General features: G+C 47.7%; 6 protein-coding genes across 6 annotated transcripts; 3 read left to right on the forward strand and 3 right to left on the reverse strand.

Moving 5' to 3' along the window:
* Nucleotides 1-78: 78 nt before the first annotated feature.
* Nucleotides 79-817, reverse strand: K441DRAFT_694881 (uncharacterized protein; the record flags this gene model as incomplete). The annotated part of the gene is made up of 2 exons (XM_067652761.1): nt 79-279; nt 344-817. The coding sequence occupies 2 exons, from the start codon at nt 815-817 to the stop codon at nt 79-81; spliced, it is 675 nt and encodes a 224-aa protein (XP_067505839.1).
* Nucleotides 818-1,964: 1,147 nt separating this feature from the next.
* K441DRAFT_656930 (TPT-domain-containing protein) lies at nt 1,965-4,398 on the forward strand. The gene is made up of 4 exons (XM_067648094.1): nt 1,965-2,623; nt 2,675-2,702; nt 2,755-3,091; nt 3,145-4,398. The coding sequence occupies exons 1-4, from the start codon at nt 1,998-2,000 to the stop codon at nt 3,978-3,980; spliced, it is 1,827 nt and encodes a 608-aa protein (XP_067505840.1). The 5' UTR covers nt 1,965-1,997; the 3' UTR covers nt 3,981-4,398.
* A 2,739-nt stretch (nt 4,399-7,137) lies between these two features.
* K441DRAFT_656931 (uncharacterized protein) lies at nt 7,138-8,630 on the forward strand. The gene is made up of 5 exons (XM_067648095.1): nt 7,138-7,376; nt 7,442-7,476; nt 7,526-7,588; nt 7,641-7,652; nt 7,708-8,630. Exons 1-5 carry the CDS (start codon nt 7,229-7,231, stop codon nt 8,191-8,193), a joined length of 744 nt encoding a protein of 247 aa, XP_067505841.1. The 5' UTR covers nt 7,138-7,228; the 3' UTR covers nt 8,194-8,630.
* A 1,914-nt stretch (nt 8,631-10,544) lies between these two features.
* Nucleotides 10,545-13,363, reverse strand: K441DRAFT_552384 (uncharacterized protein; the record flags this gene model as incomplete). The annotated part of the gene is made up of 5 exons (XM_067643146.1): nt 10,545-11,453; nt 11,510-11,635; nt 11,699-12,669; nt 12,753-13,142; nt 13,207-13,363. The coding sequence occupies 5 exons, from the start codon at nt 13,361-13,363 to the stop codon at nt 10,545-10,547; spliced, it is 2,553 nt and encodes an 850-aa protein (XP_067505842.1).
* A 698-nt stretch (nt 13,364-14,061) lies between these two features.
* K441DRAFT_694885 (uncharacterized protein) lies at nt 14,062-16,035 on the forward strand (the record flags this gene model as incomplete). The annotated part of the gene is made up of 5 exons (XM_067652762.1): nt 14,062-14,118; nt 14,194-14,407; nt 14,493-15,052; nt 15,186-15,960; nt 16,003-16,035. The coding sequence occupies exons 2-5, from the start codon at nt 14,222-14,224 to the stop codon at nt 16,033-16,035; spliced, it is 1,554 nt and encodes a 517-aa protein (XP_067505843.1). The 5' UTR covers nt 14,062-14,118; nt 14,194-14,221.
* A 148-nt stretch (nt 16,036-16,183) lies between these two features.
* Nucleotides 16,184-18,631, reverse strand: K441DRAFT_675782 (HET-domain-containing protein; the record flags this gene model as incomplete). Its single annotated transcript, XM_067650889.1, has 3 exons — nt 16,184-17,412; nt 17,525-18,211; nt 18,274-18,631. The coding sequence occupies 3 exons, from the start codon at nt 18,629-18,631 to the stop codon at nt 16,184-16,186; spliced, it is 2,274 nt and encodes a 757-aa protein (XP_067505844.1).
* Nucleotides 18,632-23,857: the final 5,226 nt, after the last annotated feature.

Genomic DNA, 23,857 nt, shown 5'->3' on the forward strand with positions numbered 1-23,857 from the left:
ACCGTTCCGGAGGGATACGCTACTAATCCACGAAGATACTTCCAGCTATGTCATCCGCAGATTACATGGTCTGAAAGCTTATTCTGGATGAAGAAAGGCCTTCAGCAACGCTTTGATAAACCCCTCTTCCTTGGCCAGCTCCCGTGGGAATACCCGACCCTTTCCCCTCTCACATGTGTAACGCTTCAGCTCATTGTAAGAGTGGAAACGCTGCACTGTCGAGCCAGACCTCCGGCAGTTAACCAAGTCGACGATGTTAACATGGACACGTTTGAGGGCCTATTTCCAGTCAGCATATATATACATATTAATATGCTTGTGTTAATTCGGGATCTCTCAATACCTTCTTACACTTAGTGATAGAGCTCGGAGCAGGCTGAATCCCCACTTCCATACATAGCGTCTGCCACACATCCAGCTTTGACGCATCGGCGCCATAGTGCACCGTAAACGCAGATCTAAACGCCTGGCTGCGGTAAACGTTGTACTCATGAGTTCCAGGCATCCACTTCATGAATTGAGCCAAACGAGCGAATTCGTCGCCTACTGCGCACGATTCCTCAGTCCTGAATCCGGGGAAGCTCATGAAGAAATCGAAGTGAGGGTCAGCATAGGGGTTGTGCTCGGGGATGTATTCGCGGTGGAAGCATGTGCGCCATCGACTGCGCCAGCCTCTGCTGTTGAGCCGCCAGCCTCGCTGGCATGCGAGACGGCCGAAGTTAACCACGTCTGAGACATTGGCGTCGGGGACGAAATCGCTGAAGGAGCTGAGGAAAGTCCAGTTGCCACTGGAGAGGGCGGTTCTGGTTGAGGACATGGCTCCTGGGCACCTCGTGCGAGAGGGACGGTTTGAATGATGGATAGAGGAAATTATAGCGGTGAGAGCGGATTTTAGAGGGAGAGGAATTGAGCACGTTGGTTGTTTTGAGCTGTGAATAAGCGTATGTAGTTTGCCGGTGGGTGAAGGGTACATGCGTAAGGTTAGTAGGTAAAGGGGAATCTACAATCACACCAAATGGATCTTGAGCAGAGCAGACACCACGATGCGATTCCATAAATATCTGCCCGACGAAATCTCGATGTCCGTAATACCAGTAATGTCATCTAACCTGTTGGGTCTTTTAAGTAATAGTGGGCTTTTTGGTATCATTTCCAAGACTAGGAGACCCGCTAACACTTATGCTATTCCCACGATTCTCTTGTCCCTTCTGGTAATCTGCTAGGCTTGATTGGACGATGACCTCAAAGCAGGACATGAGAGTTCCAAGGTTTCGAATAACGCATGTAGCCGCTATATGCAAGCGTGCAACGTTTTTCCTAGTACCTTGAAAACACCTCTAAAATCAAGAAAAATGAAAGAGCGATTATCTATAGAGAAAACCCACATGTAAAGTAGAACATGCATTGAATTCATAACATGGAGTAACAGACGCCCTAACGGCGCTAGCCAGAAGAAGACCTTGGAAAGGTGTATTTTATTTCTATGTCAGCGAGCCAAAGACTTTGGCTCGGCCACTGGAAGTCTGGCCCCTGTCGAAGTAATATAAGAGTGGGCTGAGGACTGTAAATCAGCAATTCTCCCAGATATTGATGGTGGTGACAGAAAATTATGTGCTTATCCAATAGCTAAATCGTTGGTTAATTTAGCTATTCGCAGAAAATAAGGGATAATATGTCAAATACTCAATATAAATTAATAGAGTAGTACTTGGCCTAAGTAATTGCGGTGATGGCGGTTGCAGATGAAGCCTGAGGGTAGCTGGTCCTTGGCCAAGAAGCATTTCTGACACTCCCGTTAAGAGGAGAGCGGATAGGTATCGCAGAATACAGAGCCGGATAAATGCGGTACTGAAACTCATCACACCGCAGCAACAACGATCGCCAACGCACAGAGCCCACCCCGATTTTCATCGCCTGACTCCTGAGATGCCCAAATAGCCCTCTTGCCAGCTGATCCGGCTGCCAAGCCACTAAAGCCGTCATATCGACCTCGGGCTATGGCCGACTTTGTTGATAGATGGCTTTACCACGACCAAACCTCCCACAATCCCCCTCCCGACTCTTTGCATCCTGCTGATGAGTTCCCGCTTGCGACCTTCTCAAACCCTCCATCGTCCACTGCCTCGGACTCCTCTGGGGACGACCATTTGCATGTGTCACGCGCCGGAGTAGCCCAGCTTATCCACCCCCCAACTCCTGTTATGGAAGATCCTCCAACGAACCAGGCTCGACGAAGGAGTGCTTCTATAGCTGGAGCTGCTAGCTCAAGCAAACAGGGTGTAGGTAAAGCTACAAAGAAGCATCGTAGGACAAAATCCAAGCATATTCTAGAAGCCGAGGAGTACAATTCTGCGTCAGACGACGACAAGTCGGATTCATCAAGGAAGACAGAGAGCACTGATCTAGAGCTGGATGACATGAGGTCTGACGACGGCCTCGAGGACGATGAGGAGACCGGTTTGACGGGCAGGGACCGACGGAGACGGAGGAGGCGCAAGAGGAGAAACACCAGGTTGGATGAGCGTGTGGCTGCGGATGTTAAGATCACGAAGGAAGAGGAAAAGCTAGCCGCGCAGAGCTTAATGAAGTCTATGCTCATCAATGCTTTGCTAATTGGGTTATGGTGAGCCTCCCGGATGCGTTGAGATTAAGAGTCGCTAATTCAAACACGCAGGTACCTTTTTTCAATCTCTATCTCATTGGTGAGTGTATCGAATTCCCAGATATACTTGGCCAATTGCTAATCCGGTTCAGTATAACAAATGGATGTTTAAGAGCAACCCTGCGGATGGAGATAAATCGATCGTCTTCCCATTCCCATTATTTACAACCTGCCTTCACATGATTGTTCAATTCTCTCTCGCATCACTCGTCCTATTTCTCTTCCCAGCATTTCGTCCTCGGCATGATTCAATTACCAACCCTCATTCTTTCGGGAATCCGCCGCCCCGGCTAGAACCTGTGGATCCCAAGAAACCTCTCATGACTCGATGGTTCTATTTGACCCGCATTGGGCCTTGCGGAGCAGCCACTGGCCTGGACATAGGATTGGGAAATATGAGCCTCAAGTTTATATCCTTGACGTTCTTCAGTACGTCAAGCGCCTTTCTGCATACTCCCGGGCGCTAACAAGATTTTGTATAGCAATGTGTAAATCTTCGGCCCTTGGGTTCGTCTTGTTATTTGCGTTCCTTTTCCGCTTAGAACAGCCGTCATGGAAGCTCGTTTTCATCATTGTCACTATGACTATTGGTGTTGTGATGATGGTCGCCGGAGAGACGGCCTTCAACGCTCTTGGCTTCATTCTAGTCATGTCATCTGCTTTATCTTCGGGTTTCCGCTGGTCGTTGACCCAAATCCTGCTTCTTCGCAATCCTGCTACATCGAATCCATTCTCCTCGATATTCTTCCTTGCACCAATCATGTTCGTAAGCCTTCTGGCCATAGCTATTCCTGTTGAGGGATTTTCGGAGCTTAGTGAAGGTCTTTCCAACCTGATTGCGGCCAAAGGCAATGCCTTGGGAATTGCATTGCTAGTTTTTCCGGGTACTCTTGCGTTCCTCATGACATCTTCCGAGTTCGCTTTACTCAAGCGTACTAGCGTTGTGACGCTCAGCATCTGCGGAATTTTCAAAGAGGTTGTCACAATTAGCGCCGCGAATATCGTTTTCGATGACCATTTGACCCCAATTAACATCTCTGGTCTTCTCATCACCATTGGCAGTATAGGGGCGTACAACTATATTAAAATTAAGAAAATGAGAGATAAAGCAAGGATGGAAGCCCATCTGACAGCAGAGGAGTACGCACCGGTCTTATCTATAGACCCAGATGCTAGTGGCACTTCAACGACTGGCACAAGCACCAGGGGTCTTATTCGAACCAGCTTGAGCATACCTCCAATTCTATCCTCGGAGCGATCGGTGGTAGACAGTCCTGCCAGAGCTTCTGCAGTCAAGCGACCCGAAGACTTAGACTAAAGCGTGTCATATTTTATTTGTTAATCCGGTGCATTTTTGGGTATCTAGTTATACACTTACTTGGGTAATGCATCCCGGCGCGTTCACGGTGACTTGTTGATAGATATCTTGTTGGTCTCAGTTTTCTGGCACGGGAAAGCTATTACATAGAAGAGCGGTAAATTCAATATGGATTCAGAGCTTTTGTTTTGACGCATACGCACGGCAGATGGCATACCTTGGCCATGGACTATCCCTGGGATCGACACTTTTTGTAGTGGCAAGAAGAGTTATCGGTAAGCTGCAAATACCGCCCGAAGCTTAGGGAGGATCGTGTTGGCAATTCTGATATTTCTCGTTTGTGCAATAACTTCAACCCTTTTTCCCTTCAGCCGTAGGAGTGCAATCGCTTCCAATAAAACGCCAGAAAATTCTCCAGATCCTTCCACAAATCAAAGAATAGGCTTTATTCTTTCGCGGTTCGCCCTGCAGTTTCTTCGATTCAATTCTTCATTTTTGCCCTGCAACAGGCGCAAATGGATCTCGTCTTACCATGTTTTCTGTTTACAGATTAACCAGTCATACCCCCTCTAATTGGCTGTTTGGTGGGCTTGTGGAAGGTGAATAGAAAATTGTCACATTGTACTCTCAGTTCGTGTGCCAGTCCGCCTCTTCCCAGTTCATCGAGCAAGAGCTGACACTTTTGAAACGGTGCTCATTCCAACAAGTCTGGCGTCGTTCTTACTCTGTGGCGGGGCAGGTGGGAGTGTTGTCCCAGTTATCCATGAACTTTCCTGCCCTTATCCAATTCACGCACTCTACATGATATTGGCAAACACACTTACACTCACTTCCATGAATGACTGGTTGTCCCCACCAAAACTTCAAGCTACCCAGCCCCGTGTTTCAATTTCCCAAGCCACGGTTTTACTGATAGTCTTAGTATCTTCCCTATTATCGTCGATTTATCGATATTTCAAGTCTAGGCTATCCTTGGTGTCTCTTTGGATTTGCAGCGTCCTCAACCAAATTCTGAAATGTGGACCCTGCAATCGCACGACAATCCCTATCCTTGGTACACCACACAAGGATTACTACTTTCAATATGGAAATACGCTTACCAGTCGCAAAATGGGGGAGCTACTAGGGAACAGCTACGCTGCTTCAATTTCTGTGGCACTTTGGTGAGGCCTCAATTAGGGATAGGTCGAGACCGATGCGGACGAACTGGCAACACCGATGGATCGCCGAAATAGGGAGTCGCCCCAATCCCAGAACTGCTGCATGGGTACACGATTTTTCCGCAATGCTTTTCGGGAAACTACTCTCCACACTGGAAGCTCCCGAAATTCTAGTCAAGGATAATCTTGCTCTTCTATTGGGAGAAGACCCAGCTTTGTTGCTGGAGAAGGATGAAAACTTCACAAACATTGTTAGGTATGTATTCCTCACTCACCATGCACCCCCTTTGATGAGCGCAGCTCGAGGAATATGTATGAGGCATAGTTATTCCAGGAGTCCATCATGTCCCACCATGCTAAGATAGATGCGAGGTTAATTTAGAAATATCTTGACTACTCTATATTATAGACCGTTCATCGAGGTCTTATTTGATTAAGTCTTAAAGATTTTTTTGTTCCGAAAATGCTGCCAGCCCTACTTCATAACATAATTAACGTCTAATGCCAGGTTGTGAAAATTTACTGACTATAAATTAGTCACAACAAATTGATCCGGGAGTTTGCCAAATCTAGATTTTCCAATTTATCCGAGTTCAGACCCATTCTTGTCGTCTCAACATAGGACCAGGAAACGATTCCAGCCGTCGCATCGTTTGGACGTGGTGAAGCGGGCATGGCGGATGAGATGGAGCCTCTCCGCATACTTCTGTCAATCACCGCTCAGCAGTACCGCAAGGCTCCTAATCTAGAACCATTCAGGGTGAGTCAAACAGTCTCTACCCTCCGGCCGTGCCTACTGCGCCTGCCGTGTCTTACAGCGCTAAGGCCGGTGTCATACCTCGAAATATTGGATGGAGAGCAGTTCGAATCTGTAGCGCAGACATTTCTAGGCGATGGATGCAGACGGTAATGTCGTCATCGCCAAGTTACGGAACCATCCCTTTCTCGAATGGACCGCCCATCATACCTGGACAATTTAAGGTGAGTATGACACCATGGTTCAACGCCCGACCCCACAATACAAGCCAATGTCGACAAGTAGTTCGCGAGTGTTTGCACGAATTTACGTCTGATCCCGGCCCCGGCTATGATCGTGAATGTTGGGTTGGTGTAATAGCCGCCAGTGTTCGCAATGATAATTTTATTCATTGATTCTTAACGATATATTCATTCATAAGGAGTGATAACAATTGGATAATCCGAAAGTCCTTATAAATGAATATTTATAATATTATGAATATATAGAGAGACTTAAAGCTCTTGCAGTATAGTAAAGGGATACCGAGGTGTAAATATAGGACCAATTTTACGCCGTACGTTCTGATATATACGCAAGAGTAAAATTATTTAGATTTGCTGACAATCACCTAGAAACACACGAGGCTTGGGCCTGTGAATATTAAGCGATTGAAGTGCTTGAAGTCGTAGGTAAGGGGAGGGGTTGTGGGGGGCTGGGGGGGGGAGCTACTGGTGAATGTTGGGGGGACTACTTCGATTTAGTACAACACCATGCCAAGACTGGTAATCTACAATATCGCAATTATTCATTCATATCGCGATAAATCGGGTCTCTCATGAATACGAAGCGATAAGTGGTCAATTTGTTCATTCATTCATTACTGCGAACGCCGGCTGTAGCTGTTTCATGGCGTAATGCATCCCCTTTCATGGGAATGGGTTAGGCTCGGTACTGTAAAAGCGATTGTATTCTTAAAATCGAGCACCAAAAGTTACCTTAAGACCCCTAGCCTCCCGCTATGAAATTTCTTAAACGGACTTTGTGATACTGATTGCAGCGCGGGATATGAAGGCCCTTCAATGTAAATCGGTCACTTCAAATGAGCCCAATTGACGTTATACTGGCTATTATGGTAACCAACCAGAGGACTGGTGATAGGATCCTCATGTGTGCCATTTATCTGTTATTTCATTGGCCCTGCACTGACCACACGAGCAAATTTCGGCAACGTTTTGAGTCCAAGCTCCTCTGACAAACTCCAGCCTCTACGATGAACCCCGCCTCCCCATCGCTCTTTCACTCTCTTTACCTCTACGTCTTTTGACATACCTTGATCTTCATAAGAAAGTATGGCGTCAGCGACAGACATGCCCGAAACCCCGAGTACTCTCCTTGGTCGTGGTCTCTTTGGTCGCGGCGAAGAGGAGCCGCTGCTCGGTAGAGCTGGGGATGCGAGCCTGGAAGAAGGGAAGCCGCTTTATCACAACTTCTTGATCGGTAAGTTGCCCGGAAAATCACAAAATCTTTCGGATTGCGTTCATACTGATCTTTGAATTCTCCAGGAACTGGTGTTGTTGCGCAAGCAGGCATCTGGATTGTAAGCTCCAGACTGTTCCGTTGGACACAAAGGTGCTAACAAGACAAAGCTCATCGGCATAGTTTGGGGTGCCATCTTCTCCCACAAACTCATTTTTTTCTCCGCACACCCTGTATGTATATAATTGGCATTACAATAAAACATACGCTAACCCCCATACCCAGCTTCTCAACTCTGTAAATATGCTCAAACCGCTCTGCGTCCTCTCTCACCACTAACAATCACCTCAAGGCTGGCCTTCTTCTAGTGACCCAAGCAGCTCTCGTACTCCAGCCTACACACACGCCAGACCAGAAGCGGCAAGGTACTTATGTGCATCTCGCACTTAATGATCTTGGCATCGCCTGCCTCACCGCTGGCCTCGTCGTCATCGAGCTGAACAAGTTCGGACACCACGGAACACACTTCGAATCGCCACATGCGATCATGGGGTTGATCACCTACATTCTCCTACTCATCCAGGCCACTATTGGATTTACCCAGTATCTCGTTCCGCAGCTGTACGGCAGCGTAGATAATGCGAAGAAAATCTACAAATATCACAGGATGTCTGGATATGTTATTCTAACATTGGGATTGGCGACAGTGGCTGCGGCTACACAGACGGATTATAGCAAGGGCATCTTGCATATTCAGCTCTGGGCTGTGCTCGTGGCTTCAGTTGTCACTCTTGCTGGTGTATTACCTAGAATCAAGAAGCAAAAGCTTGGGTTGTGAGGACATCGAAAGCTCCTATCCTAAGGATAGGCCCATTATGCTCACGGCGACGGTTATAAATGGGAAAGAGTTTCTAATGGTAATATATTGTGGCGAGCGTGTATGGTGCGTGAATGGTAGCTCTTTGAAGTGTGGAAGATCATGGAGTGCAAATGGGTATACAATGGGATGAATAGGTAACTTTGGAGTTGCATCGGCGGTGTTCACTACGTTCTTTCTGACTTTTTGAATCTCACAGAATATTGGGCTCTTCGTAAGTTCTGGAGACCTCCCTTTATAGCTTGCATCTGTAGCTACGTGACACAGTTAATCTCTTTATGCAATCTGTGTTACTAGGTTAATTTCCCGGTCCAACTAAGAATGTTCATCTTCCACTAGCGCCTAAGACAGGAGGCGAAAATTGAAGGATATATAACTCCACTACAGTTCCTAACGAACCAGACAACACAAGCTCTTCCTCAATGGACCCTCGAAATTCTCTGTATAACAAAAATCCACAACGTGCCCCAACAGTGCTGCCATAGTGAATCCGAATGCTTCAGACACTGTTCCCACATCTTGCAGCAATGCTCCCATCGTAATTACCGACACCAATCTGAAAGCATCAGGCGCTCTTCCGATTTCTCACGGCAATGCCTCCGTTATCACCCCCGAGACGAACCCGGGCACAACCAACGTCCCTTGCCCACGTTGCTCTAAACTCATCCCTGTGGTTGCCATAAAAAGCACCATCTCCATCACCAACGCGAGTACAAACACCATCTCAAATAGCATCAGAACCATCAAACAAGATCTGGTAAAGGTGATACTTGTCTTGGTTTGGAGATCCTCATTGGGTTCAGCAGGGTCAAAATGGCATGAAGGATGGACTTGTACTCGGTTCTTGGTACTAGAAAGGAACTATGCTATTCTCAGAGGTGGTAGCTCGTTGAGCCATTAATTGATTACATTAATTGATTATGCGGACTTATGCTTTTAGATTATCTCAACTCTCGCTGTGCTACCTTACTACATAGCATTACCAATCAACTAAAACGCCACGCTGAACGACGTATTCTAGGTATACGCGTTCTACAGCGAAACAACGGACTTCATTTTCTCCCGAATTTTCACCCTTATTACTGCGTGTAGATTTAACCTGGTTCCCAATAGATCGGCAAAAGGGTCTAACAGCCGTATATGCTTGGCTGCAAGAACCTTGCCTCTGGCGGACTTAAAGCTATTCGCGATCGGCCTTCCTCTGCAGTGTCGTGATCTTTGTCAAATATTGTGAGGCTTCCACTCGTACGATATTGCCAAATTTCATTGGCGATTGCCGGGACAGCGTTGCATTCGCGTTTTAGCGGCTACAACGGAGGCGTAGTTAAGGGGGGGAAGAGGAAGCGCACGTCTTCAATTTGATTTTCCTGGCTAACCAAGGCGATTCTCCACGGTAACCAAAGAGGTCCTTGCGTGCAGCCACAGCCGTTCGCTATAACTACTACGTACGTTGGTGGCGATTAAGCGAAATTGAATGCGCGTACCGAATTTGAAACCTCGCAGCTCTCGCTGGTCGTGCAATTGACTGCAGAGGTCCTACTACTCTCACGCTAACCAAACGCTCGTCCAACAGCTAACTGGCCGTTATTCTAGACCTATACTTAAGTTTTTTTCTTAATAACTTATGAGGAAAGGGGCTCGATGGCCCGAGAAGGATGACCCGAGAGGGATGTCCCGAGAGGGATGTCCCGAGAAGTATCTACAAGTGGCCCGCGCACTGTCACGTGACCTATCACGTGCACGTCGCCGAGCACATAGAGACCGTCCAAGTACGCCCCCACCAACATTTATAAAGCTTCTGTATTAAAACTCAAAGGGAAGACTCTCTTACAGCCCGTACGAGCTCCGGCGTTCCCCCCCTATGTGCGCGCGCAACACAGCAATTTCGGTAATCACCATCCAACGTAGATACTGTGCGCTTGCCAAAAGAGCTGTGCACCCGCAAGAAAGGCAAAACCTTTAATTTTTTAAGCTTAATTACAAGAGTTAAACCTGAAATTCTCTAGTACGTACGAAGCGAAATTGCTGTGTTGCGCGCACATAGGGGGCGCCGGAGCTCGTACAGGCTGTAGACTTCATTTATTACGTGGCAGAAGCTTTTTTTAAGGGCTCAAGAGGGAGACTCCTTAACTCTATCTTTATGAAGTTAGTAAATCCTTCGGCTTAATAAAGATTAGTATTCGCTAAGACTATAGACTTATAATTTTTACACTAAAGGTACTGCCGCTAGGCGTTAACCACAACCCTAGTCGGATGCAAACCCATCTTAAATCTATCCTTTATTTCCGCACGCTTCCCAATGCATCCCCCTTCTAAGCCGGACACCCCAACTTCGGCGTCCCCACCAGCGGCTTACACAGCCCCGTCCTCAACGACCCTCCAAAATTCGGATTCGGCGACGAACTACTCGCGCCGTTGATCGACGCCAGCTTGCTCTCCTGCAAGCCGCCGATATCGCAGAAGACGTTAGCGCCGTTGCACGAGTCGCCCTTCCCGCGATTCTGGCACGAGGGCAGACACGCGCGCGTCGACACGCGGCTGCCGCCGGTGCAGGTTACGAGGATAGGCGTGCAGATTACGCGACCTGTGCAGCCGCCGTTGCGGTCGCAGGGCTGAATGTCGACGACGCGGGTGGCGGCTTGGCGGCCGTCGGTTAGCTGGGTAAGTGAGAGGCCCGGGTCTGCGGCGTAGTTGGCGATGGTCAGGTTCAGGGAGGGTTGCTGGGCTGTCCGTAGTGGAGGGGGCTTGGCAGTGTTTGTTGTGTTAGAGCTGGGTGTCGTGTACCCGGTCGAGTCCGCGACACAGAGCGAGGGGTCGTCCCAGATGGCGCGCGCGGTGTCTTGCCACAGCTGCGTCATGTTGTACACGTTGGCTAGAGTGTAGTAGAGGCGGCAGTCGGCGGCCTCGTACTTGAACTGGAGTGGTTCCGCGTCGTTGGGCCGGATCTGGTCTCGGAGGTTGAAGCCAGCGTAAATGGTAAACATGCCTGAATCCCTGACCTGCGGTAGAGACGAGTTTGCGGTCTGGTTCACGCTGCTTGCGAATTCGAAGTCGCCGTCAAGGGCATCGGCGGAGTAGACACGTGCACCACGTGTGCCGCTGGCCGCCTGCATCGGCCCTGTCGTGGGTCTGCCGCCAACGGCGACGGTGCGTACGCCGGCCTGGTGGGTCATCATCTCTAGGAAGAGGGAGCAGGCCGAAGAACACAGGCCATCGGTGAGCTAGACGATGGTCAGTATCATCCCATTGCACTGTTTTTCATGCGGTTTTCACTTACGATAACAACGTCTTCAGGACGCCATGGCTGAGTCGACGCAACTGGGTTTGCCGGACCGTAGCCATAGGGGATCCAGCCGTCGAAGGCCGCTGCATCGAAGATTACACTTGAAAGATTATAACGTTCCTGAAGAGTTTGCGTTGCTCAGCATCTGATAATTGCTACAAAAAAGACAGGATATGAACTTACTGTCAGTGAAAAGTGGTCGCCATGATCAGTCAGTGGGCCAAAATACTCAGACCAAGAGGTAAAATTTCGTCCAGTGTCAGCGTTTAACCGATCTGTGATAACCCACTCGTTTGCTGCGAGATCATAATAGGCCGCGTCGTCTAGCGGTAGAGAATCCCAGAAACTTGTCGTCGCACCACCCAGAACATTTGCTAGCTCATGGCTCCGCCTTCGGCTGCCGGCAAAGGGGTCCACATCCGGGAAGAACCGCTTAAAAATGTCGAAAACCAGCTCGATGTTGCCGCCCGTGTTCTGCTGGAGGTCAATAACGACCTTGGAGAGCTTTGCAGCCGTCGCGCCGTCGATGAATTCCTGCACGGTAAGAGAGAAGTTTCCGACGTCCCAACCGGACTGGTCGAAGCTGGGGATACTAAGAACGCCCGTTGAGATGTCGTGCAGGAAATAGCCAGTCACGATGCCACCTCCTGCGATAGAGAGATCCAGCTGGACCACATCCGGATTGTCGGGGTACGCGCCGGAGCTGTCGTTAAACCAGGATGTTAGAGACGTGTCGCCACCGGTTGTGTCGTTAGTTAGCAAGCCACTAGGTGTCGAACTCGCGTTGTAAGATGCAGGAAGGAGTCCCAAGACGAAATAATTGTAGAAGTCGCCGCCAGTCGAGAGCGGGCCGGTTGGGTCTGGGTTGTTGTAGATGGCTAGCCAAAAGGTGTCGATGTCGGTGCCGTTCTCCAGGGTAAAAGTCAGATTATCGCCAGGGTAGAAGGTCGCTGCGCCGGCGAAGACACTCAGATACCCCAGAATGTCAAGCGACGGGGTCGTCATCAGCTCGTTCCAGTCCGCATGGGGTTCAAGCGTGCCAATGGAGTTTAGAGCTGCGAATTTGGTCAGGAAGGCAGTCGTGTTTTCGCCATTGATGGCGACGATTGGAGAGGGTTTCCATCCTTGCTGCTGGCTGTCTACAATGTCATCTGCTTTCCCATTAGCGCGGGTTGAGCGCGGAGGCAGACTCCACCGCGAGAGGGAGAGAGAAGGGGAGAATGGGGGGTTCAAATACCAGTGAGGTAAACCTGGGGAGACTGTCGGCCGTCAATCGAGGCGGAAGTAATAGCGTACGGACTGGCGAACGAGAAAGCGGAGAGGGCGCCAGCGGTGAGGGTGACATGGGCATCATGCATAGAGTAGATGAGAAGCTGCAGATCGGCCTCGAAGGCATACTGGTTTTTATAAGATCCCGCATTAACGTTCTGCTGGATGAGTTCCAGCCCTTGGAACACATCGGCGGCAGGCTGCTGATATCCCTGTGGGGGATCCTTGAGATAAGCTAAGGTACTCTGGAACTGGATCGTGGTGTTATAGTAGTCGATGAAGCGTGTCGCTACCGCGGGGTTAAATGGAACACTAGTTAGGCAGTCGTATGCGTCGGAAGCGAAGAAAACAACAAAGCCTGGGAAACCCGTTAGTCGTTTGTTATTATTCTGTGGTCGCCAGACGTCCTGATCTTAGCATACCCTCGTTGACTTCGTCTATAATATCACCGCAGATAGTCGGCTGTGGAGCAGCGACGCCAGTGGTCGTCGGCGTATTTTGGGGAATGGGCCGGGGGGCTGGCTTCGAGCAGACGGCGCCGATCAGGCATAGGAGCACCGAAAGGTAAATGAAGGACATGGTGCACAAAGAATGAGCGAAGGCCTGTCTGTAATTACTGTTGTCTGCCTCTGCTCGGCGGCATCATCTTAATGTGTGATTTCCGGGTCACAGCATGATTAATAAAGGGGCCTTGCGGCCCACGTTAAGAGATTTGGCCCCCATCGGTGACAATTAAACCTCTGTCCCGATTGAGATTCTAGGTAAGCAAGTGCGACAGCCTAGTGACCTGAAATGAGTATAAATAGGAGCCGGTGGCTGAGCCCTAGGGCTTGGGCAAGGGTATTGTACGCCACTTGCAGCATCCGGATGGAACCTCACGTTGATCTTGGCGATCATACGGCACAATTTTATACGTCCAAGGTAATAGGCACGACCATTTCGATGTATTTTAACGTATTTTTGGGTATGAATCCGCGTAGTTTGATCGCGCGATCAACACGCGCTTTCAACCGGATGCACTGAGGTGATGTAGAAGGAACATCGTGGCAATGAGAAGCAAATTACAAAGGGGTGGCGTCGAGGCAGATTTATGCACAACATGCTCGAGACGTCCGGCGTGCTGTTAAATCCATGCTAAAGCCGCTACAAAATCCATTTTCTAATCACGCTTAGAGTAAGCACAGGCGGGCGGGCCGAAAATGTGCCGGGAGCCTTCAGGGATTTACATTCTAAAGAAGTTGACTGTATCTTTTCGAAATTCTTGGAGTTTTATATCGTATCTACCTATCAGGTAGATACCAATACTCTCAACTTCGAACTAGTGTGTAGGGCCGGTAGGTACACGATATATTCAATAGACTATTTGACAGAGCTGTTTTGATGGACCTGCGCTAACGGGAAACTTAAAGCTTATTCGAGACTTAGCGTAGTTCCATCATGCCTCCACTCGAACGCGATGCTGCCCCCTCTAACTATCCTGCTTTCTGTGCACCACCTGCCATCTCGTCTGAAATCTATCCTGCTCTCTTCGACTGGTTCTTTGCCTCAGAGGAATTTCAATGCTGGTATCAGGGCGGCAGCAACTGGCAGCTGCGCTGTATTGGAGGCCCTGGCTCAGGCAAGGTATTTTGCTCCCCTCCACTAGGAATGATGCATATGCACAACTTGCGCAGCCGTCATCGCCGGTTTTTGCGCTGATGACCAACAGACGACACTCTCTGCCCTGACCGTGCGATATCTCCACGAACGATGCCACGGTGCTGATGCTGTCGCCGCTGTCTTTATCCGATCTGATGTCTTGACCAACGAGGCCGCCTTCGTTAACGCTTTCCTGCTGAGCATCTATCATCAGCTCGCTGCATCCAACTTCCCCCATGACTCCTCCAGCAGCGCTTATCTGAACGGCCATGGGGTGCGTGAAAATGCTAAACGCGCCGCACCCTGTATTGACTCCATCCGGAACGCGCTTTACTCCCGCCTCTCCGATCTAAATCGCACCTTTCTAGTCGTAGACGACTTCGACTGGTGCAGCCCAGCACTTCGTCTGCTCCTTATAGAGGAGCTGTCGCAGCTGCAGCGTTGGGGCCTGAGCATCATGGTCACCTCGCGAGTCCCTCTTCTCCTCGAGGATGACCCTGAGACAATCTCGTGCGATGTTAATGAGAGTCACACCGATTTGAGACTCTTCTGGGAGTGTCAGACTTGCAATGGCACTAACTTCATCATGTGTCATCCTTGCAGAGAGAAGGGGGAGGTTTGTCAAAACTGGTAAGTCTAGTGAAGCGCATTCAATAATCCACGCATACGAAATCAATATGGTCCAAGTGGAGTGTATTTGCCTCTATCTCCTGCTCCTAGAAAATTGTTGATGCGTTCACTGACTCTGAAAATGGCACAAAAGTAGCAGTGCATCCGGTTTTGTTGAGCCTTACGAGTATATCGACTTTGAGGTCGGCTGGATCCCTACCGAATCCATCCAGAAATTCGTGGCCTGGGATCTCGAAAAAGAGCATGGAGATCTCGGCCTACAAAGCTTGAATGACACGAAACCCCCTTTGTCTAGTCGAGGCAAGGAGCTCCGTCAGCGCCATGGCGGCGATGCTCAACGCCACTTAGAATCGATCGTATTCAAGGCATTCGGAAACGTAGGAATCGCGAAGCTTAGACTCGACTTAGTTCACAGTACGCAGTCTCTCGAGGCAGTTGAGATAGTCCGAGACCGCTTGCCGGGAAACATTATCGCGCTTTTTGATGCCGGCATCCAACGGCTCGAGAAGCAACCCGACGCCCAGCGAGAGTTGGGGCTCTGTGCTATAGCGGCAGCTGTTCACAGCTATGAAGGGGTGCCCTTCGCAACCCTGGAGAGATGGGTGCACGAGGCCACTTCAAAGTCTGGTGCGGTAAAAATCCCTCCTCACACTTTGGAAGACGTTCTCCAAGCGGCACAAGGCTTTCTAGTCGTTAGTTCCGAAGTGGACCGCGTTATTCAATACTACCACAACGACTTCTATCTCTACGCCTCCGAAGACTATAACGAGTCTCTTCTTTGGGCGCGTTCACAGTTGCGATTCGACAGATTGGCTCGATCATTCACCCTAGCCGACAAGCTGAAGCTTACACTAACGAACACAGGAAGTAACTTTAGCTCAAGGAAGACTAACGAAGCTTACAAGAACGTTGGTTTTTCTTTACCTAGGAGCGCTACTTATCGGTCCTAGGCAAGCAAAAATTTTGACTTAGGGATTGGATGATATGGCTGAAGGAAAGGTCGAAAGGAGGGGGATATTTGTAATAGATAGAGAACTCCTTGCCTATCATTTCGCATTGTAATTATTACCGTAAGATTCGCAGAGCGAAAGTTAAACTAGCACATCTCCCAGTCTCAGCCTGCTCTTTCCCCTAATCAAGCCAAAACTTAAGGCCCTCAGCATCTTTATATTCATCTGGTGAAGCAGTTTCTTTACAATACGTGGTATGCATGCGTGTCCACATGGTCGCGCTAATGCCACGAAAATGCAATGCACCGGTCCGGTAGAAATGACGGTCCCGCTCTGCCGGTTTCAAGGTAATCCCAACTCCAGAGTAAGTGTATGTGATATCCTTTTCGTCGCCACCGTGTGCGTGGGCGCCACCCGCAGATACCACCTCGTTGTTCGGGTTCAGCCTACTTGAAGCCAGAACGACGAAATACCAGTTCTCACCTCCAAGATCATCAAACTTAGGCTTGACGTCTGGAAATACTTCAAGCGTACCATCCTCCTCGCCGATTTCGGGGCATTCGGGGATTTCAAGCGTCCACCTCCCTCCCAAGGCATCACGTCTGAGGGGCGCGGCGCCGACGTGGCCTCTGATTGGGATGGATATGCTTTGGAGTTTGGGGGGTTGGTCTCCGTCAGCTTTAGCATGACTCCCAGTTTGACCCTGCTCCGCTACCTCTTTCGATTGACTTTCCTTTTTGGTGGAATGATTTGATGCCTCCCTACCCCCCTGCTGCTTCTTCTCCATCTTCGTGAGGTGCTGGCTCATGATTGCAAGCTCCTCATCCCACGAGTCCGACCGTTCCTCCACCCGCTTAGAAGGCTTCCTCCCAACCAAGCTAAACGCAATAGGTTCCCCTTCATGTCCCCTAACCACCCGCCACCGCAGCATCCGATCCCGCACCTCCACCACCCCCCTCACCGACGCCCACGACCAACTCGGCACATGGCTCTGCTCCTCCGGCCGTCCATCTGCCTCACACTCCACCACCCTCCACGCTAACTGCTCCTCCAGATTCCGCTCCCACAGCCCCGGACCGTACGCCTCGCCCAATGCATCCCGAACCAGCTTCGCAATGCCCCAAATCGCAATCAGCTTGTCGCGGCCCTTGGTCAGCTCGCACGCCGTGTACGAGCGCACCGCAGCCTTCCAGAACTGCTCCAGCGAGTCGTCCGCCGCGCCGGCGAGCGGCCGGTGCCGCAGGGAGTCGGACTCCTGCAGCCGCCCGCGCCAATGCCGGTCCGTGCCGGCAGTAGTGTCGAGGGGCTGGGGGAGGCCGGAGGGGAGGGCTTCGCAGGCGCTGGTGGTGGCGCAGTCCCAGAAGATTTGGTGGTGGGCGAAGTGGAGGAGGCGCGGGGCGAGCATGCGCTCTGGCGGGGTCGGGTTTTGTTAGCATATCTGACTATCTTGCTCTGGCCTGGGGTGTGGTGTGTGTACGGGCGCTGTGGGTTGGGGCCTGGGGGTGGCTCGCCATTGACTTACCTTGAAAGACCCAGCCGCGGGTGTAGATTATGGTGTGGAGCAGCTCTGCGTCCCAGAAGTCCTCGGGCACAACGCGCCACGCTTTATGCTCGAATATGGCAGATGTGCCGTCCGCCTTGTACCGCGCGAGGAGGACGTCGCGCGCAGTCCTGGAGCGGAAGAGCCCGCCCCTGCAGTCAGGCGAGTCGGCAGCCGCGATATTACAGTACGAGTTCCTGTAAACCTGATGCATGAGTGAAGCCTCAGCGTGGAAGTCTCCGCCCGGGCCCTGGATGATGCATAGAGAATCGATCCAAATGTGCTGAATGCCGAGGAATCGCCCGACCTCGATGGCCTGCTTGAAGTTCTCAGGGAGCGCGTCCCAGGTGATGCCTTCTTCCATGAACTCTTTCTGGTTCTGGACGGTGATTTCTAGGGGTTTGATAAGAGGATCTTTGCCCCAGCAGTGGCTCAATGTCACATATGGGCCCTTGATACCATGCCGCTTCGTTTCTATAACGCGGATGCGACTTTGGTCTGGTAACCCAATGGCAAGCAGTCGTGTCGGGACGAAGTCGCCGCTATGATGGCGCCGACAGTATTTATGCTCTGTCACGCATTTCTGCATCCATTTCTTAATCTGTTGACCTGAATCCTCAAGATTCGTCGTTACCCCAAGCTCTTGCTGTGAAGGAACATGTCCAAGATCTATTCCCTTCGGTCAGCCGAAGCTCGTGGCCAATAACGGACTAGCTTTATGGCAATCTTACCTTCCTCCGGGAAGAGATAGAATGCCCGCTCCGGCAGTGCCGTCTCAACTGCAGGCTGCTCGTCATGTTGTCCCGTATCGCGATCGCCGTCGTGGGAGGTCGGCCGGAACGTGACGATAACGGCGTCAGCACTCTCCCTGATCCGGCCCGGCCTGCGCACGCTCCAGCGATGCAAGGGCCAGTTTGCGGCGTTCGTCAGCGGCGGTGATGAAGTCGCGCGGCGCTCTTCCACGTCCTGGAGCAGCCTCGCACAGAAAACGCAGGCACTAGAGGTCTGGAGGTCTGAAAGGATTTTCTGGTGATAACCCCAGGGCTTGCCGGACGCTAAGATGGCTTTCACGCAGAATTCGCAAATCATAATGCGGGTGGGTCTTCTTCAACCTGTGGCCATTCTAGTAGAATAAAGAACAGGTATTGAGTAGGCAAAGTGTGACCTGTGTATAGGAGATTCTATTTAGTAAGCTACTTAGTAAGTAATTTAGATATAGCAAATAAAAGTTTTTCTCTGCGTCGTACCAGGGCATGGAAGGTAACGTAGCTTATGGGGCTTTTTACGGTTGGGGGGCTTTTGAGGATGGTCTTACTGTCAGATAATCTGTATTCTCTAAGGCGTGGGACACGTGCATTGTAAATCTCTTCATAGAGCCCCAGGGGCCCTGGGTCAAACGATCGACATCAAATCAACGATCAAGTCAAGACGAATCAAGATCATCAATCAATCAACCCATTTCATCAATAAATAGCTCTATATGAGTTATCTGACAGTTATAAGCCCGGTCCGCCGACACAAGAAGCTATTTAGCTATTACTCAATCATTTAAAGAAATTCTACCTAATCGTCAGACTCTGACACCTCATCGTCACAAGACGACCCTGATCGAAATCCTACCTCAATTGTCACAGGACGAGATTCCACGAGATTCCACGAGATTCCACGAGATTCCACAAGACTCCACCTCAATCGTCAAAGGACGATCCTGACGACAAGGACGATCCTGACGACAAGGACGATCCTGACGACAAGGACGATTCTGCGACAAGGACGATCCTGACGACGAATTCCATCTCAATTCCCATCTGCCTATCAGTCAAATGACTCCACCGACGTCGAGTTCGTCAAATACAATCATCCTTAATAAGCCAGAAGACTAGGAGCAATGGCTATAGCAACTCTGAGCCCTCGTGGATTAGTAAATTTAGGCCCACGTTGACCCAGCTATAGAAGCACCTTAAGAAGGTCTACTTGAAAAACCACCTCATCCAAAGGTTACAGATTTTAATAAGAATGCAACCTTATATACATAGCTCTTATCGAATCAACAGAAAGCGTACGAGAACAGCAGACGATACTACGACTAGGACATAAAGTATTTCCTAAGACAGAAAGATTATCTTTAACAGATCCGCACCTAAATTACGTCCACAGTATTAATTCAGAAGAAGCTACTGCTTGACCCTTCCCTTATAGTTAAAGAATGGCTATTTTAATTAAAGGAGAACATAGAACCTACCTTATCGTTTGTTAGGAAGAAGGTACAACACTAATATACGGAAGCCCTTTAGGGGTTTACACACTTATTAAAATTGAATTAGTGGCTAGATTAATGGGAACACGTAATAGTACTAGGAGAGAAGTATAAAATACCCTAAATGTCTAATGGAATCTGGCTTTAAGATCTAGCAGAAATTATTTAACCTTTTAGCGATGCCTACTGTATAAAGTATATAACTAAGTTAAATAACCCGCAAAAGTTAAGATCTTCTAAATACCGTAGAGTAGTAAAGGAGCTATAAGAAGGACTTAGAAGACCCTTAGAGAAAGCTAATACTACTATAAGAGAGAGTACCTTTAATACAGACTTCGCAGAGTAAGCTATTAAGGATTACTCTAATACTACTAAAGGTTTATAGAGAGGAAATACCTTAGTATATACTAGCCGCTTAAAGAGAGCCGGGTTACTAGTTAAGGAGACGTCCTAAAAGAAGCTAATACCCAAGTACTTAGCGTGTGAAAGACAAGGATATTTACTTTAGGACTATTAGTGTTTATTTAAAGATAAGAGACCTGTAGAAGTTATGGTTAGAGATAATTGTATTAAAAAGGCACTAAGAAAGGTAGAATAGAACTAGGATCTTACTAATCTAATTGCTAAAATTAGACTTAAATAAGAAAATAAAGCTTAATAACAACAAGACGAGAGTAAGGGAGTCCTATGTTTTAAAGACGTTGCCTTCTATACGGACTTTAATACGAATATTATGGATAATAGACTATTAAATATGTCTAACTAGGAAGTCTATTAGCGTTTAATATAAGCCGACTACTACGCCGCCAACGGAAGCGCAGAATATCGTTAAGAGACGTTTGTCCAGACTCGAAAGGTAATGTATGACTATAGTATCTGCGTCTAGGCTATCTAGGACCTATTAAGCTTCGAGGCCCTAAGATGACGGAATGTTAATATATGCAGCCTTACTAAAAATTAAGCGTTAGGTCTTACGAAGGTTCTTAGATCGGAATATTAATAAACCCTATCTTAATATCTATATTGACTGGACTAACCTTAAGGAAGCGCATATAAAAGACCTTAAAGAAAGCTTAAGAAGCAATTAAGGAGCTAAGCAAGGAATACCAGATAAGTACCTTTAGAGAGCTAAAAATGGTTCCTAGGAATCTATGTGCTACGCGATTATAGCCAGAGGCTCCTATAGCTATCCTAGGAAGCCTATATTAAGAAGATAGCTAACTAGTATAAGATAGATCTTAAAGGGCGTCTTCCAGATACTCCTATAGCAGAATTAAAACTCCTCCCTACCAATTACTAATCAATCCGTCTGACGCGTCCGTCCTCCAATATAGACCTACTAGTCCGTCCTATATTCCTACCAAGAGAAGCAGCTTCTACGATGCTATATTAGAGACCAGTACCTATATAGCACGAGGAGCAGAGCAATCTACTATAGAGGAGATAAGAAAGGAACGAACGGTAGAGGGAGAGATAAAGGAATACGCAATAAAGGACGAGACAACGGAAGAGACGGTAGAAGTAAAGCGTAATTATTCTTCTATGCCAGCGACGTATTATTTACGGACAATTCCGTCGACAGAAAGAGCTCGTAAGGATATATTATAAAGCTATTTAAGGGACCGATCGCATGGAGAGCAAATAAGCAGAATACGCGAAAGAAGCTATCTTTATTAGCAGGCTGTTTAAAGTAATAACGTTATAACTAAACGAGCCCTTAATTATCGACTCTCTGATATATCGACATCTATTAATACTAGTTGCGTTAAGAATACGCAATGAGATGAGTGGTATTTTAATAAAAAGTAACGAAGGAGATAATCGCCGATGGACTTATAAAGGCCCTGCCTAAGTAGAGGTTTTAGAACTTCGTCAACCTAGTCAAAAGGGTGGATATTAAGGAGTAGCTGGATAAGGAGAAGCAACTGGAGAACCTAAGGGAGAAGGTTAGGGTAAGAAGGAAGGATTTAAATAAGATTAAGGGTTTAATTGACACATTAACGGACACGAGAAGGTGGCTAGCTTTGACCTCAAAGAGCTCGAAGCTAAGGGGGTGTGTCAGATAATCTGTATTCTCTAAGGCGTGGGACACGTACACGAGTCACGTGCACGGGGCACGTGCATTGTAAATCTCTTCATAGAGCCCCAGGGGCCCTGGGTCAAACGATTGACATTAAATCAATAATCAAGTCAAGACGAATCAAGATCATCAATTAATCAACCCATTTCATCAATGAATAGCTCTATATGAGTTATCTGACACTTACCCCTTGCTATTTAAGCTTACAGTCGCTTCGGAAAAGGACGATTAAATGTCAGAAACCATGATCAAAAACAGAAATTTGCCGAATCCTCACCTGTTTGAACCCTTTTTCTGTACTCGCGCATGCCACCACCCATCACCTTATTATTACCTTATATTTGAAGCCATGGGTAAACCTGCTTGGTCAATTGAATAGAAGTCGATTGTACAAGCTCTAATTAACCTTGGCAACGACGACTTCTATATAGAAGTTAAGACCGGCGTTCCTCGACCTACTCTTTAACGCTAGAGGGTAAATTTAAAGAGATATAGCTAGATTGATCCACCGATTAAGGCGAATAGTAGGCCGCTGCTGCTTACGGATGAGGCCCTAGATGTATAACGTTAGGTATTATTAATATTAATTTATTAACGCGTACCTTAGGGCCTTTTTAAATACCTTTTACATAGCCCAGACGCCTATTTTAAAGAGATGCTCTAGTTTTTATATAATAAATATAATATAATAGTGGCATAGAGTACGCTATCGGCTGGATTAAAGCGAAGGAGATAGAGCAGAAAGGTTATAAGAATAATTATATAACAACGCAACCTAGGCCTAAGAGATAACTAGATTATTTAAATTTGTGACTATAGGCGCGATTAGTTTATTTTTGTTAACAAATTAGCTTATAACGAGAAGACAATAAATAGGAAGTATGGGTAGGCACCTATTAATAAGCCTGCTAAAGGAATGTTGGAATTAAAGAGATCTAAAAGATGGAGCTTACTGCCAGCGTACACCTAGTAGGGCTATATGCCTAGTTGGTTAATATATTAAGGCGCTATTAACAGGTTAATGTTTATTAAGTGGATAAAGAATGAGGTTCTTACTCGTATACAGCCTTATCTATAGCCTCGTTTAGTTCTAGTAATAGATAATACGTTAATCCATCGCAATAAGGTATGTAATAACTATAAAGGATAGGCGCGTTAACGCTGCTGCTTACTTAAACCTAGGAAGTTTAACGCCTCTGTAACGCTACTGGTGTTAGACTTAAATATCTTCCTCCTTACTTACCCGATTTTAATCTAATTAAGGCTTCTTTTTACGACCTAAAGTAGTGGCTGCGTATTTATTAATTTAAAGCTAAACTATAAAATAACTTTAGCGACTTTTTAAACCATATAGTAGAGCAATAAGGATTTAATAAAAGGGCGAAAGGTTATTTCTTACGGGTAGGTATTAAGAAGTAAATAAAGGGAAAGATAAGGTCTATTGTTATATAGAGCGCCTACCAATTAAGATGTTAAGTAAGGCCTCTGCTGTAGCATTATAACGTCGCTAATCTATTCTAAAGTCCTCTAAGTTATCTACTATATAATTAATAAGCCCGTACGTCAAACCAACCCTATACAGCTTTGCATGGCCTATATTATTATTAAGCAGCGCCTGCTTAAGTATCTTAAAGGTATAGTACTTGTTAACTAAAATTAACTCTACTTTAGTAAAGGCGTGTATAAAAGCTAGATAACGGCTTTATAGCCATTTAATAAAGGCGCTAAGCTTATTATCTAATTATTTAATATCGCTGCGGGTAGGGCTGCTAGGTAGTAGGCTAGTAGAAGGCGTATTTAAGAGTAGATGGTAAGGACTAGTGGGCGTTTTAGAGGATAAAGTAGAATCAGATGGAGCGCTCTGTAAAGAAGGCACTGAAGGTCTTATATTTAGTATAGGATCTACCGTAAAACGACTGTTAGCGATAGTTAGTAATATAGAAGAAGGCAGTACTGCCTGTATAGCACTCTGCAACTA

The sequence above is a fragment of the Cenococcum geophilum genome (assembly GCF_001692895.1).
Source record: "Cenococcum geophilum 1.58 unplaced genomic scaffold K441scaffold_13, whole genome shotgun sequence".
NCBI lineage: Eukaryota > Fungi > Ascomycota > Dothideomycetes > Gloniales > Gloniaceae > Cenococcum > Cenococcum geophilum.